This window comes from Myotis lucifugus, unplaced genomic scaffold (genome assembly GCF_000147115.1).
Source record: "Myotis lucifugus unplaced genomic scaffold, Myoluc2.0 scaffold_283, whole genome shotgun sequence".
NCBI classification, from domain to species: Eukaryota; Metazoa; Chordata; class Mammalia; order Chiroptera; family Vespertilionidae; genus Myotis; species Myotis lucifugus.
The window spans coordinates 1,045,043-1,060,937 of record NW_005871331.1 but is presented as its reverse complement, the minus strand read 5'-3'; the positions used below and the strand labels follow the sequence as shown (position 1 = coordinate 1,060,937).

The following is a 15,895-nucleotide window of genomic DNA, read 5'->3' as shown; positions in this document are numbered from 1 at the left end:
CTGCTCTGTGTGTGATGGGGTAGAGGCATAACCTCCCCATTGGGCCCTGCCTGAGTGTGACAGTGGTGGCGCCCCAACCCCCTAATCGGCCCTGCTCTGTGGGTGATAGAGGGCGGTGCCAAACCCCCTGATCCGCCCTGCTGTGTGTGACAGGGGGCAGTGCCCTAACTCCCCTATCGGCCCTACTCTGTGAGTGACAGGGGGGAGCTCCTCAACCCCCTGATGGGCCCTGCTCTGTGAGTGACAGGGGGGAGCTCCCCAACCCCCTGATGGGCCCTGCTCTGTGCATGACAGGGGGCAGCGCCCCAACCCCCTGATGGGCCCTGCTATGTGCGTGACAGGGGGTGGCGCTGCAACCTCCCCCATCGACCCTGCCTTGAGTGTGACAGGGGGCGGTGCCCCAACCCCCCAATCGGCCCCACCCTGAGCGTGACTGAGGGTGGCATTGCAACCTCCCAATCCGCCCTGCTCTGAGCCTGACCAGGGGCTGCACCTAGGGATTGGGCCTGCCCTCTGCCACCCGGGAGCAGGCCTAAGCCAGCAGGTCGTTATCTCCCGAGGGGTCCCAGACTGCGAGAGGGCACAGGCCGGGCTGAGGGACCCCCCCCCTTCCCCCCCCCCCAAGTACACAAATTTTTGTGCACCGGGCCTCTAGTAGAATTTATAAAGCATAATGTAACAGTACCACTGTTAAGGCGGGGAATAGGTGACAAAGGTGAAGAACAGATGGTAGGTTATGAATAAATGATAGATATTTCGAGAGAGAAAATAAAAATAATAGATAACCTGTCGATAAAGCTTCTCCCAGGAATCTTGGGTCATAAGCCGGAACATGGCAAGAAAAGACCAGCCAAAGTTGTCGAAATTTGTAAAGCCATAGTCAGGATTCTTTTTGGTGTGCCTGCATGCAAACTGCTTGGAACAGGCTCTAGATATGGGAAACAAGGGAACAGAGAAAGAATAACAACTTCACCCCACCCCATAGCACTGGTTCATCTGAGGGCCATGGGCTCACACCCAAAAGTCTTGGGTGAAGTCAGCATTTGTAGAGTGGCCATCCCCGTCTGTCAACCCTCCCAGCCTATACCTTATTGTGGGTACCCATTGAGACTTTCCAAATAGGTTGATTAGGAAATTTATATTAGCTAGTTTTTTCATTGAAAATTTAAGTGCAGTGACATAGTGAGCAATTGACAGTAGCAAAGGTCATACAATAAATATCAAGTCTCCCTCTCCCCCTCAACCCCCAGTTCTACTTCCTAGAGGCAACAGTTTAACTTATTTTGTGACTTTTTAGAAGTGTTTATGATTATAGAAGCACATATATATCAATACATATCTTCTATAATACATATATGGAAGCATTCTTTAAACACTCTCATGTACCTTGCTTTTTTCATGGAGCAATATAGCTTGAGGATCTTTCCATATCAGCATACAGGGAGATACCCCATTCTTTTCATGTCTTACAATCCCATGATTTATCTAACTGCTTGACTAATGATGAATATTTACATTTGTTAACACTCTTTTGCCTTTATAAACATTTGGGGTTTACTCTACAAACAATGGACATCTTGTACACAGGTCTTTGCCCACATCACCAAAACACACATTGTTAAGTGTATCTTTATGATATACTAAGGATGTGCACTTCCTTTTTTGTTTTAACCTCATCTGAGGATATGCTCTCATTGATTTTTAGAGAGATAAGGAGAAGGGAGGAAGAGAAAGAGAATCATCGATCAGTTGACTCCTGTACTCACTCCAAACGGGGATCAAACCCAAAACCCACTCCAACTGGGGATCAAACCCACAACCTAGGTATGTGTGTGCCCTGACCTGGAATAGAACCCACAACTTTTTGGTGTATGGGACAACACTAAACCAACTGAACCACCCAGTCAGGGTATGCGCTTTCTTAATTTTTAATAAAAATAGTATTTTATCAAAGTAAAGCATATGTGGTTTAAAAATCACATGGCACCTATGCTTTTAATAAAAACCATGCCATCATTCTTTAATCATCACTTACACATCCCAAATTCAACAACTTTTAAACATTTTACATCCACATCTCTAAATATAATACTTATACTGATATTTAATTGATCAATTTTAGCCCTTGTTGATTAAGTTTCTGCTATGCTGGTTGATCCCATCCTGCTTCATCACTATTTGTATCACTCTTCATAGAAAGGTACTGTGGCCCATGTCAACGGCTCTCTTGGGTCGAATACATTTTTTTCTTGGCTCATGTATTTCTCTTTCCAAGTTTTACTTCCTCACTTTTCTGGAGCAGATCTCAAGTAGCTTCCTAAGAAGACTGGTGGCTTTGCATATATGAGTATAACTTTATTCTAGCTTCATAGTTGATTGTTTGTCCAGAAATCGAATTCTACGTTGGAAATTATTTTTCCTTAGAAATATGAAGGCACTGCTCAGCTACTATCCTGTATTGCTAGTGGGAATTCTGATCTCATTTTAATTTTTATTTGTCGATTACCGTTTTCTCTTTGGTTTTAAGATCGTTTCCCCCAAAGATTCTGTAATGCCACAATAATGCACTTGGCATGGTCCTTTTTCATGTTGTGTTGGGCACTTTATGGGACACCAAGGGAGTTGCATTCTTAATCCCAGGGAAATTCTCTGTATTATTTCTTTGCTAATTTCTTCCTTTTTGTTTTTTTCTGTGCTCTATTTCTTGAATTCCTACTTTTTCAAAAGTTAGAACTTCTGGATTGGTCTTTATTGTGATGTTTCTGTCTCTGTCTTTTGTTACTACTTTCTGGGCTATTTACTCAACTTTATCTTTTAGTTCTACTAATGATTTTTGTAATCATGTTAATTTTTTAATTTAACAATGCACATCTAAACTTGCTTAGACATATGAAAAAAATCAGTACTGTTTGAGAACTTCCATCACTGCCTTCCACAATCATTAGGTGAAGACTGCTTGCCACATCACTTTAAAGCAGTGGTTCTCAACCTGTGGGTCGCGACCCCTTTGGGGGTCGAAAGACCCTTTCACAGGGGTCTCCTAAGACCATCGGAAAACACATATATAATTACATATTGTTTTTGTGATTAATCACTATGCTTTAATTATGTTCAATTTGTAACAATGAAATTGGGGGTCACCACAACATGAGGAACTGTATTAAAGGGTCGCGGCATTAGAAAGGTTGAGAACCCTGCTTTAAAGGATCTAGAGTTGCTCTGCTTGAGAGAGAAATGGAGAATATAAGTTTCTTACCCATTACCCAACCAGGTGCCACACAACCTGAATTCAGTGGAATCTTTCTTTTCAAAGCAATAGTCTGAGAAGAAAAGAATCATAAGTTCAGATTTTTTTTAAAAAAAGAAACTACTGAAATGAAAGAGAACAGCAAATATGCCAGGTTATACTTGAAACAGATGGTTCGAAACCCTCTAAAGTGATCAAAGTGGATGTCCAGAGAGGAACTGAAGGGAACCTAGGCCATCAGAAAGGAGCAAGAGAAAAGGAGGGAAAGGAGAGAGGAAGAAAGAGGAGGAGGGAAAGCAGTGACATCACCACCGCTTTGCTTCTCGGGACATAAAACTGGTGAGACCACCCCATGAAGTGGACACAGACTCAGCCCATGAGAAGCTCATAAGCCCAGACAAATATGAAGAAAACCACGTGAGATTTGGCACATGAAATGGGAATAGGGTCACCTCTAGTGTGAAGAGGGCGCAAAGCAAAAAGAAATGATACCATCAGAGAAAATACTCAGGACTGCGGACTGGGCACTTGCTGGTTTGCTTTGGCCAAATCCAGGCATTCTGAAGACTTCTGTAAAACATGTCAAAGAAGTGGGCAGAAATCTCTGTGGGAAAGGATGGGAGCTGACACTGTTCTTATGGATGTGACTTTGGGCTTTTTTTTCTCCATAGAAACCCACAGAATGAGGCAATTCTCTAAGACATGCATCTGCCTGCAGGAGAACCCTGGATAGATGAGGTTACCCCCTGCTCCTAAGAGACTCTGTAATGCACACATATAAATGGTATGAGTGGGAATAAAACAAAATTAACTATGCACAAACTAAGGAATAAAAAGTAGGGTATTTACCGTCAGGGTCACTGATGTTCTCGCACTCCTTCTTGACACATTTCAGGTTCAGAGTTCCCATGAAGAGCTGCTGACCTACCAGGGCAAAGATGCTGAGGCAAAAGAGAGTCAGGATCAACACGTCAACAAGCTTCTTCACAGAGCGCAGCAAGGCCCCCACAATGACCTTCAGACCTGAGGAGGAGGACAGGTGTGGAGAGAAGCCCCCACTCAGACACAGGCTAGAGGCAGACACAGGAGGGAGCAGCCACGGCCTCGGAAGCTATCTGATTGCAGGCTGGAACTGGAAACAGGCCTGGCCTAGGATTCTGATGCCATGAGTTCTAGTTCCAACTCTGTGCCTTAGAGGTTGTGTGTCATCAGAGTACTCCACATGTCTAGGTCTCAGCTCCCCATCCCTGCCCTAGGTCTGCCACAGGGGTGCTCTGAAAAACAAATGAGAAGACCTTGAGCAGAAACATGCCATATGGGAGTAACTATGACAACTGTGTAGGCACCACCATAGCTGAAGGGGAGGCACATATATCATTAAGGTTAGAATGAGGCCATCCAAGAAAAGGAGCCATGGTTATATTTAACATTCGGTAGTCACTACCTACTACAAGGTTTATGAGGTGTCAGGGGCAGGAAGCTGAAAGAGGAGCTTTGTCTGGACTCAGATAATAAGGATGTCCTAGGGAAAAAAACTCTCAGATTACTAGTTATAATATGGTTGCTTTTTCATTCATTCAAAAAAAAAATTTACAGAGCACCTACTGTGTCCATGGCACACTGTTAGAATGCCAAAGTTACAAATAAGAACATAGTCTTACAGTATGCTGGCAAATTATTTAAAATCAGTTCCCGGGGAGGGCGGAGTGGGAAGGGGGGAAGGAGGGTATGGGAAACTCTTCATTTAAAGCATTTATAGATTTCCTTGTTTGCTGAATTCCTTAGTGTAGATTCCTCCTCTCCTTCCATATACCCCTTCCCCCTGGTTTCAAGTTACCAGCATGATGTACCAGCAGAGTTGGAAAAGATGTGCACAATCTGGTGAGGAGCCACAAGTCAGCCTAGCTCACGACTGAGTCATGGGCTCTGCTCTCAACACAGCTGGAGAGATAACCAGATGTGAACTATAACAGGTGGGATGACACTACCCGACAAAGTTTCAATTGATTAATGTAAACCATATATGGTAGACTTGAGAACACAAGGCAGAAGCAGCCCTACGTAGATAACCTTTCCACAAAGTGTAATGTCACATGGGGAGAAGCCTTGAGGCCAAGCTGGGGCATTTGCTCTGTCCCCAGTTGCAGTCAAACAAGAAATTGCTATAACCTCATCCAAGTCCAAATTTCATCTATAAGAGACTTGAGTCTTCTCCAGTGCAAGAAGAATTGAATGAAAGAAGATGGTTGTGATTCCTAAATAATTTTTACATAGTCCCTTAAAAGATTGTGCCTTACACCTTCACCTCCAAAAAACATCCAGAGATCCCATGTGCTCATGAGTCATACGGGAGACTATAGTCAACTGCTTAGAGATGAAAAAGGAGACAATAAAGCCACTAAGTGACTGCCTCAGTATATATTTTACCTGTATGATACTACGAGGGACTCAGCTCATACAGAGAGCCCCTAAATCTACCTGGGAAACCAAGGTCCACTTTGCAAAAGAAGAAGAGGAGGAGGAGGAGAGACAAATTCTACGTAATTGTCCTCTGACTGCCAGTTTCCTTATCACCGTGTAGTTACTTTTATGGAGTTTCAAAAAATAACCCATTGCTCTGTTTGAAAAGACCCAAATCGCCTATAGTTCTGATACAGTAGCTCAGCCATTAATATAAGGGATAGAGGAGTAGGAAAGATGGAAGGTGGGAAAGAACTCCAGAAAGGGATTTTTTTATAATGATTTTTTTTTGTAGAGGAAAGAGGAAGGAAAGGAGAAGAGTGTACCATAATAACCTTGTTTTTAATAAACTGGAATTCATAGTTACCACCCATCTTTGTCTTCGTCCTGATTCACAGGGCACCCTCCTTACCTGGCTTCCATGAGACCACCTTTGCTTTCCTTCCTACTTTCCTGTGGCTCCTGTTCATTGCCTTTCCTGGTGACTCCTCTTCGCCCCTCCCCTTAGGTTGCAGGCTCCAGGACTCAGACCTTCACCCTCTTCTAGTCTCCATCTGTGCTTGTTCTCTTGGTGATCTCATCAGATTTTATAGCTCTCAATACCATCTAGAGGCTCATGATTTCAAAAATTATATCTCCAGCCCATACTGTTCCCTGAAACTCCCAGCTCATATATAACTGCCCACTTAAAACTTTCATTTGGATGTCTCACAGCCATCTCAAACAGATCATGTCCAAAATGAACTCCTACCCTGACCGCCAAGACCTGCTCCTCTCATGGTCTTCCCTGTTTCAGTCAATGACGACTTCATCTTTCCAGACACTCAGGCTAAAATCCTTGACCCACCCTTGTCTCTTTTCTTTTGTTTACACCACATACAATCAACCTATCAGGAAATTCTATTGTTTCTACCTTCAAATGTATACAGAATGTGACTGCTGTCCACCAACTCCTCTACCACCAGCTGAGCTGAGAGCACCACCATTTCTTGCCTGGATTGTGGCAGTGTCCCCTTGTGTCAGTGTGGGTTCTCTGGGAAGCAGGCACTATGGGATCAGATTGCAAGAGATTGGCTGGGTGAAATGCCTGTGAAGAATAAGCAGGAAGGAGTAGAGTTGGCAGGGAGAGCCCGACTGTGACACAGGGCTGACACATGGGAAAGGAGAATAAGAAGGAAGCATGATTGGACAGGACAAGCCTCAGATTAGTGCTGATGTGACAGTCTCAGCCAGGTTGCTGGGGAGCCCCTAAGCTAAAGTCCCCCAATAGGGGAGTCCCACATCCTTCCTCTAGCCCAGCTGGTATGGGTCAGTGGTTGAGTGTTGACCTGTGAACCGGGAAGTTACTGTTTGATTCCCGGTCAGGGCACATGCTTGGGTTGTGGGCTCAATCCCAGTAGGGGGTGTGCGGGAAGCAGCTGATCAATGATTCCCTCTCATGGTCGATCTTTCCTTCTCTTTCTCCCTCTCCCTTCCTCTCTGAAATCAATAAAATTAAAAAAGAATAGTGTTCCCAATATGTAGGGAAAGCACAATCTTGGCATGAACATGAATGCAGTGGTGAATCCAGACAGATGGCAGCTGAGACCATTAGTCAACTATGGTCCTTGCAGTAGGAGATCTGAGTGGCACATTTCCATGGCAACGACATGCCTCCCACTGGGTTCCTGCTTCTACCTTTGCTCCCCCACATTCTAGTCCCCACACAAAGTAATCTTTTCAAAACCTGAGTCAGGTCATGCAACTCCTCTGCTCAAAGCCCTCACCTGGCTCCCATTTGTTTCAGAGCAAAGCTCAAATCTTCCCAGCACTTGCATGCCTCCCCTTCACTTCTGTGTTCCCACCTCCATCATCTGGCTCCTCACTCTGTCTGCTCCCAGCCTCATTCGTATCCTTCCTATCCCCAGTCTTTGGACTGTTTCCTATCCCCAGAATACTCTTTACCATATATCTGCTTGTGAAACTATCATGTCCTTAAAATCTGCTCACATCTCACCTTCTCAATGACACCCATCCTAACCACTCTATTGAAAACTGCAACCTGTTTCCCCTACTGTGACTTCCAGTAGCTCTCATGTTGTTTACTTTTCCCTTTTGTTTGTATTTTTTTATGGCACATATCACTTTCTAACATGCTGGATAACTTACTTATTACTAGAGGCCCAGTGCACAAATTCATGCACCAGTGGGGTCCCTTGGCCTGGCCTGCAGGATTTGGGCTGAAACCAGCTCTCTAACATCCTCCAAGGGGTCCCGGATTGCAAGAAGGAGCAGGCCAGGCCAAGGGACCCCACCGGTGCACAATCGGGGCCAGGGAGGGATGCAGGAGGTTGGCCAGCTGGGGAAGGACCGTGGAAGGGCTCCAGGGTGTGTCCGGCCCATCTCACTCAGTCCCAATCGGCCGGACCCCAGCAGCAAGCTCACCTACTGGTTGAAGCATATGCCCCCTGGTGGTCAGTGCATGTCATAGAGAGCCATTGAGCGGCCTTAGCATATCATTAGCATATTATGCTTTGATTGGTTGAACGGCTGACCAGCCGACAGGACACTTAGCATATTAGGCTTTTATTATATAGGATAATTATTGTTTAGGGTCTGTCTCCCCACCCCCCACATACAATGTAAATTCCATGAGGGCAGGGATCTTTGTCTGTTTGCTCACTGATATATCCCAAGCAGTTAGTATAGCACCTGCACAATACATATTTGTTGAACAATCAAATAAAAAGTAAAAACAGAGTTTGTTTGATTGATTGATTGATTGATTGATTGATTGATTTTGGTTTATAGGACATTTGAAGAAATTTTAAATATAAAAGAATGTTCTCTCCCACTAAGAGTAAATGTTGAAAGTTAAAGTGACTTACCTGAAACTACTGAAATTGCTTTCAAAGCTCTGAACACTCGGAAGGTACGCAGGGATGACAGACTGATGCTGTTGGCCTTCATAAATGGTAATAATGACACAAACCTACAAGACAAGGCACAGGAAAAGCTCAGTCCTGCGGCTGCACTGCACACCACCATAGGCACAAGTAAGCATAGCCTAGGCCCTGGGTCCACAGAGGTAAAATCTGGGGCCTCACCTTCCCAAGCCCACTTTCATCTCAGGGTCTCCTAATATTCTCTTTTGCTATGGACCAGAGATTGTACAGGTGGCTGTTCTCAACTAATCTTTATATTTGGACAAAGGTAAGGATTCCTTGAAATAGTTGTGGCTACATCCATGCTTAATATAAATCAATTGAAACGTTTATTGATTGGCCCCAGGCACTTCCCTAAGGTCTCAATATGTGACCAAGCCCATAAGGTACACAAGTGGTCTGTCTCCTGGACCCACACTATTCACTGCTATACTACACCACCTTTCAATAGCTAAGAGCACCCGATTGTAGACCTTCAAATGTAAAACTCTGAAATGAATAACAACTACCTCAAAGGGCTTTTGGGAATATTAAATATGAAAATATATGCAAGTGCTTAAAATAATGGCTGGCTTGACAACTTAATTAAAGGTTTGTTGTTACTGTGTTGGCAATAGACCATTTCTTTTCTTGCTTTTTATTTTGCTGACTCTGCCTCATCATTCAGATGCCAAACTGATGTCCCTTCCTTCAAGGAAGAACTTCAATTTTCACCTGTAATGTACAATATACACCGTATTGAACTCAAAATGGACCATGGACTTCAACATAAGAGTCAAAACTATAAAAATTCTAGAAGGCAACATGAGAGAAACTCTTTGTGTCCTTGTAGTAGCTAGAGATTTTTTAGACTCCTTGGTTCCTCCTACATGCTTTGGCAGCCCAATACATACTCTGACAGCCCCATATATGCTCTGGCAGCCTGATACATACTCTGACAGCCCCGTATATGCTCTGGCAGCCTGATACATACTCTGACAGCCCCGTATATGCTCTGGAAGCCCAATACATGCTCTGACAGCCTGATACATGCTCTGACAGCCTGATACATGCACAGCTCCTATCTTAATGCTCACCGTGCCAGATTGTAATGGTCACTGATTATTTCTCTCTCATCTGGGCTGAGAATGAGGTATGTTTGTTTGTTTTGTTTTTTCATTATCACAAGCCCTGTATCTTACACAGAACCTGGCTCATAGTGTTTGGTGAATGAATGACTGAAGGAATGAGAACATGAGGGTTGGCCTAGAAATGGCTTTGTGCATGGATGCCTCTGGCCAATTGACTACATGGTACTGTTCAGGGTCAACCAACACTGCCCTCGGAGCTCTAAGGCATTACTAGACCACACTTAGCTACTCATGTGGATTCACACAGAGCCCTGATGTAAGCCAAAGGGGCTTCTTTCCCACCCCAAGTCTCTCCATTAAAAATCTTTAACATTCTTACGCTGTTGCAATGACAATGGAGTCCAGCCAGTTCCATGGATCTCGAAGAAAAGAAAACTCATCCAGGATAAAACCTCTTGCCAATATTTTTATCAAAGCTTCAAAAATATAAATCCCAGTGAAGATATACCTACAAAGCAAATCATTCAGAACAAGAAGGAATATAAGTGATGTGAAAAGCAGAGAGCCTGCCTGTCTTATCTGGCCTTGATTAGGTTTTATCCATTTCAGTGTGACATTTAACATTCTGGTCTTTAGCAAACCAGAGTTCAGAAAGACAAGCTCCTCAAGCAAGTTCTGGTAGTTAGAATTTCTGAAAAACAGGCCCATGGATAAAGTTGTAAAGCCACTTTACAATGCCTAGCTTCACAGCGACATCCTTGAGCAGAGTTTCAGCCAACATGGGGCCCTGAGACTTGGGAATACGGTTTGTCACTGCTTTTCTGCAGTTGTCACTCATGTACAGAAGGAGATGATGGCAAAGGAAAAAGAAAGCAAACCTAAGGCTAAAAGCTTAATCTTTCCACATCCCATGTTCATGGATTGGAAGAGTTAATGTTGTTAAGGTGTTCATACTACTCAAAGTGATCTGTAGATTCAATGCAATCCCTATCAAAATCTCAATGACATTTTCTACAGAAATAAAAAAAATGCATCCTGAAATTCATGTAGCTATCTCAAGGAACCATGAATAGCCTAAACAATCTTGGAAAAGAACGAAATCTGAGCTAAAAAATCAAAATTGGAATAGAAAGCCCAGAAATAGGTCCTCACATATATGGTCAAATGATTTTTCAACAAGGGTGCCAAAACTATTGAATGGAAAAAGAACAGTCTCTTCAACAAAATGATGCTGGGAAAGTTCAATATCCACATTCAAAAGGATAAAGTGGGACCCTTATCTTACATCATGTACAAAAATTAACTCAGAATAGATTAAGAGCTAAACATAAGACCAGAAAGTATAAAACTCCTAGAATAAAATATTTTCAAATCATTTATCTGATGAGAGGTTAATATCCAGATTACATAAAGAACTTCTATGACTCAACAACAAAATATCAAATAATACAATTTAAAAATGGTCAAACTGCCCGGCCGGTATAGTTCAGTGGTTGAGCATCGACCCAAGAACCAGGAGGTCCCAGTTTGATTCCTGGTCAGAGCACATGCTAGGTTGCAGGCTCAATCCCCAGCCGGGGGCATGCAGGAGTCAGCTGATCAATGATTCTCTCTCATCACTGAATTTTCTCTCTCTTCCCCTCCCTTCCTCTCATTAAAATTAATTTAAAAAACTTTAAAAATGTGGTCAAACTACTTGAATGATATTTCTCTAAGGATGATATACAAAAGGCCAACAAGAATATGAAGAGATGCTCAATATTACGAATCATCAGGGAAATGCAAATCAAAACCATCATGATTTATTACTTTGTATCCATTAGGATGGCTGCTTTAAAAAAAAACAACAGAAAATAACAAGTGTTTATGAGGATATGGAGAAACTAAAACCCTTATGCACTATTGGTGGGATTGTAAAATGGTGTAACCACCATGGAAAATAGTATGGAGGTTCTTCAAAGAAATTAAAATAGAATTGCCATATGATCCAGCAATCCTACATCTGGGTATATATACAGAAAAATAGAAAGCACAGTGTTGAAGAGATATTTGTACACCCATGTTTATAGCAGCACTATTCACAATAGTCAAGAAGTGGAAGCAACCCAAATATCCATTGATCCAGATGAATAGATCAATAAAATGTGGTATATACAATGGGATATTATTCATCCTTTAAAAGGAAGGAAATCCTGTCACATGCTACATGGATGAACCAAGGTTCAACACGGATGAACCTTGAGGTCATTATGCTAAGGGAAATAAACCAGTTACAAAAAGGCAAATACTGTATGATTCCTCTTATATGAGGCATCTAGAGCAGTCAAATATCACACAGAGATGGAAAGTAGAATGGTGTTTGCCAGGAAATGAAGGGGAGGGCAGAATGGGGAGTTATTGTTTAACTAGAGGCCCAGTACACGAATTCGTGCACCAGTGGGGTCCCTCGGCCTGGCCTGCGAGATTTGGGCTGAAACCAGCTCTCCAACATCCTCCAAGGGGTCCCAGATTGCAAGAGGGAGCAGGCCAGGCCAAGGGACCCCACTGGTGCACAATGGAGGCCGGGGAGGTATGCAGGAGGTTGGCCAGCTGGGGAGGAACTGCGGGAGGGCTCCAGGGCATGTCCGGCCCATCTCACTCAGTCCCAATCGGCAGGACCCCAGCAGCAAGCTCACCTACTGGTCAGAGCGTCTGTCCCCTGGTGGTCAGTGAACATCATAGCAAGCCTCCTCCCAGCCCCACTTTCATGCATCCACTACCGCTCCAAGTGGCACCTGGGGACAGCAGCAGCTTTCCCCATCTCCCACCCCTACCTCCAGCCTCTCTGCTTCCCTAGACAAGGTTTGTTTTTTGTTTTTCCATATCTCTGCCTTATGGGTCTTTTAGTAGTGAAAATGGCCTTGAGCAAATTAGCTTTCAGTTGGGCCACTACTTCTCCTTAATGGGAAGGGAGGATTCATTACATCTCTCCAGAAGTGCTGGGCTGGGCAAACCACTGCTAGGCTGGGAGCAATTCCACCTCCTGGGTCTGTCTGCTCACAAGTCCCACTCTTTTCACCACAGAAGCTTCCAGGGACACTGCTGTAAACAATGAGCAGAAGCCCCTGCATTCAGTTAGCTTCTCACATGGAACGGCAACTCTCAGAGGAGAAACCATTTTCCCCAGTGATACTGCCAGGATGGTTGCTATTCCCAGGGGTGTACATGCCCCCTGTTCCAAGGCACAGCCCCTGAGCTGGCTGGCCTTAACCAGATTCCATTTTCCACCCACCAACAGAGAGGGCACAACCATTAAAAAATAATGCAAAGAAGTAAAGCTAAAAAGCCAGTAGAGAATTAAAATGACATACTAAACATCCCTGATTAACACAAAAGAAGATCGGAATAGAGAACAGAAGAGCAAATGAACAACGTAAAAAGTGAGACCAATAGAAAAACAATAGGCCTAAATTCAAGCCTATCCAAAATTGCATTAAATGCAAGTGAACTAAATATTCCATTAAAACACACACAGAGAGAGAGAGAGAGAGAGAGAGAGAGAGAGAGAGAGAGGCCAGTTTGCTCAGTGGCCAGAGAGTTGGCCTGCAGACCAAAGGGTACGGAGTTCAATTCCTGTCAAGGACACATACCTTGGTTGCAGGTTCCTCCCCAGCCCGAGCCCTGGTTGGGGCTCGTGCAGGAGGCAACCAATCAATGTGTTTCCCTCACATTGATATTTCTCTCTGTCTTTCCGTCTTTCCCTTTCTCTTCCACTCTCCCTAAAAATCAATGGAAAAATATCCTCGGGTGAGGATTAACAAAAACAAAACAAAACAAAAAAAAACAGAGATTGGATTGATAGACTGTTTAAAAAACTCCACAAAACCAACTATGTGTTCTTTACAAGAGATATACTTTAAATATAAAAACACAAAAACATTGAAAGTAAAAGGATAGAAAAAGATATGCCATGCAAACAATGAGCATAAGAAAGCTTAAGTAGCTATATTAATATCAGACAAAACAAATATTAAAAGGAGTATTATAGAGGCAAAGAAGGGCATTTCATAGTGATAAAAGAATGCATATACCAGGAAGATCATCATAAATGTTCATGTGCCTAATAACAGTGCTGCAAATACATGAACCAAAATTTAACAAAAAAGAAAGGGAAAATGAACAAACCCATAATCATAGATGGAAATGTCAAGACTCTCTTCAGTGATTCATAGAAGTACTAATAGGAGCAGGAAAGTTATAAAAGATCTAAATAACATATTGACCACCCTAACATAACCAGCCATTTACAGAATATCAGACCAAACAACTCCAAAATCTACATTCTTTTCAAGTGCACATGAACCATTCCCAAGGTTGACCATAAAACACATTTCTCAAAAGACTGAAATCTTAGAGAAAAGTATATTCTCTAACCTCAACAGAGTTAAATTGTAAATCAATAACAATAAGACAACTAGAAAAACATGAAATATTTGGAAATTTAAAAACACACTTCTAAATAACACTTTAGGACAAAGAAGAAATCACAAGGTAAAGTGGGGAATATTTTGAACTGAAAGGTAATAAAAACATAATTATCAAAATCTGTGGGGTATAACTAAAGCAATGCTTACATGGAAATTATAAGTTTATACAAATATACAAGAAAAGAAGAAAGATCTAAAACCAAGTATTTAATTTTCTACCTTAAGAAGCTAGAAATAGAAGAGCAAATTAAAATAAAATAAAATTGCCCTGACCGGTTTGGCTCAGTGGATAGAGCGTCGGCCTGCGGACTCAAGGGTCCCAGGTTCGATTCCGGTCAAGGGCATGTACCTTGGTTGCGGACACATCCCCAGTAGGGAGTGTGCAGGAGGCAGCTGATCGATGTTTCTCTCATCGATGTTTCTAACTCTCTATCTCTCTCCCTTCCTCTCTGTAAAAAAATCAATAAAATATATTAAAAATAAAATAAAATAAAATTGATGAAGGAAATTAATAAAGACTTTAAACCTTTTATATATTGCTGGCAAGAATGTAAAGCAGTACAGCCACTTTGGAAAACTGTGGCAGTTTCTTACAAAATTACTTAAAATATACTTATTTTAAGATTCAACAATTCCACTACTAGATACTTATCCAAGAGAAATGCAAACATATATCCACGAAAGACTTTTATACAGAAATATTCATAACAACTTTATTTGTACAAAAACTGGAAACAATCCTCAACAGGTGAATGGGAAAACCAATTGTGGTATACCCATACAATAGAATACAACTCAGCAATGAAAAGAAAAAAAACTAGTGAAACATACAGCAGCATAAATGCACCTCAAAACATTACACTAAGTAAAAGAAGCCAGACACAAAAGTATGGTATCATACATACTATATGATTCCATTTATATGAAATTCCAGGAAAGGCATAACTAGTCTAGAGTGACGGAGAGCAGATCAGCATTTGCTTGGGGTTGGAAGTGGTGGGCAGGAGACTGAACCTCAAAGAGACATGAGAAACCTTTGGGGGATATTTGGAAATGATCCACATATTGACTGTGGTGGTTTCTATCACATAGATAAATATGTGATACAAATAAGTGGTCTTATTATTTATTCAATTTATTATTCAGTATAGTCCTGAAAGACTAAAGCAGTAAATATGTCAAACCCAGAAAAATTAGGACAACATATAAAAGAATATTTATCAAAATACAGAACTTTCTAAGTTTAAAAAAATTAACTTTTATGTCTGAATAACCATTTAAAAAGTACAAGAAGTTAATATTTTAATTATACAAAGAACTCACTCAAACTGACCAGGAAAAAAAATGACACATGGGCAAAGATGGAAATACAGAATTCATAAATTAAAACAAAAACAAAATCCAACCCATCTGGAAATTAATGAAATGCAAGTATTTTTAACTTCATAAATTAATGAAGAAAAAAATGTAATGCTGGCAAGAATATAGTACAACTGGTTGTCAGAATATACTGCTGATGGCAGATTAAATTGCTACAAACTTGAGGAAATATTTTGTCAATACATATTTTTAAGGCGTTATAATGTACCTTTTGATCTAGTAAATACATTTCTAAGACTCTACTCTAAGAAAATAACTTTTGAAAAGTAACTTTATGCAAAAAATGCTTGTTGCAATACTATTTATAGTAGCAAAATGCTAGAATGGTTAAGTAATTTATGGTTTATT

At 41.8% G+C, this 15,895-nt stretch overlaps 1 protein-coding gene across 2 annotated transcripts in view; it reads right to left on the bottom strand.

The window, feature by feature from the left end:
* The window catches only part of SCN11A (sodium voltage-gated channel alpha subunit 11), an 87,809-nt gene that overhangs the window by 40,288 nt on the left and 31,626 nt on the right, over positions 1 to 15,895 (bottom strand). The window contains exons 5-9 of one of the 2 annotated variants that reach the window (XM_023763401.1): positions 10,081 to 10,209; positions 8,575 to 8,678; positions 4,097 to 4,270; positions 3,257 to 3,320; positions 787 to 928 (exon numbers count right to left, since the gene is read on the bottom strand). In XM_023763401.1, coding sequence (XP_023619169.1) covers positions 787 to 928; positions 3,257 to 3,320; positions 4,097 to 4,270; positions 8,575 to 8,678; positions 10,081 to 10,209 — 613 coding nt within the window. Of the gene's footprint in view, positions 1 to 786; positions 929 to 3,256; positions 3,321 to 4,096; positions 4,271 to 8,574; positions 8,679 to 10,080; positions 10,210 to 15,895 lie in introns of those variants that run through there. The other variant, XM_023763400.1, reaches the window with a different exon arrangement.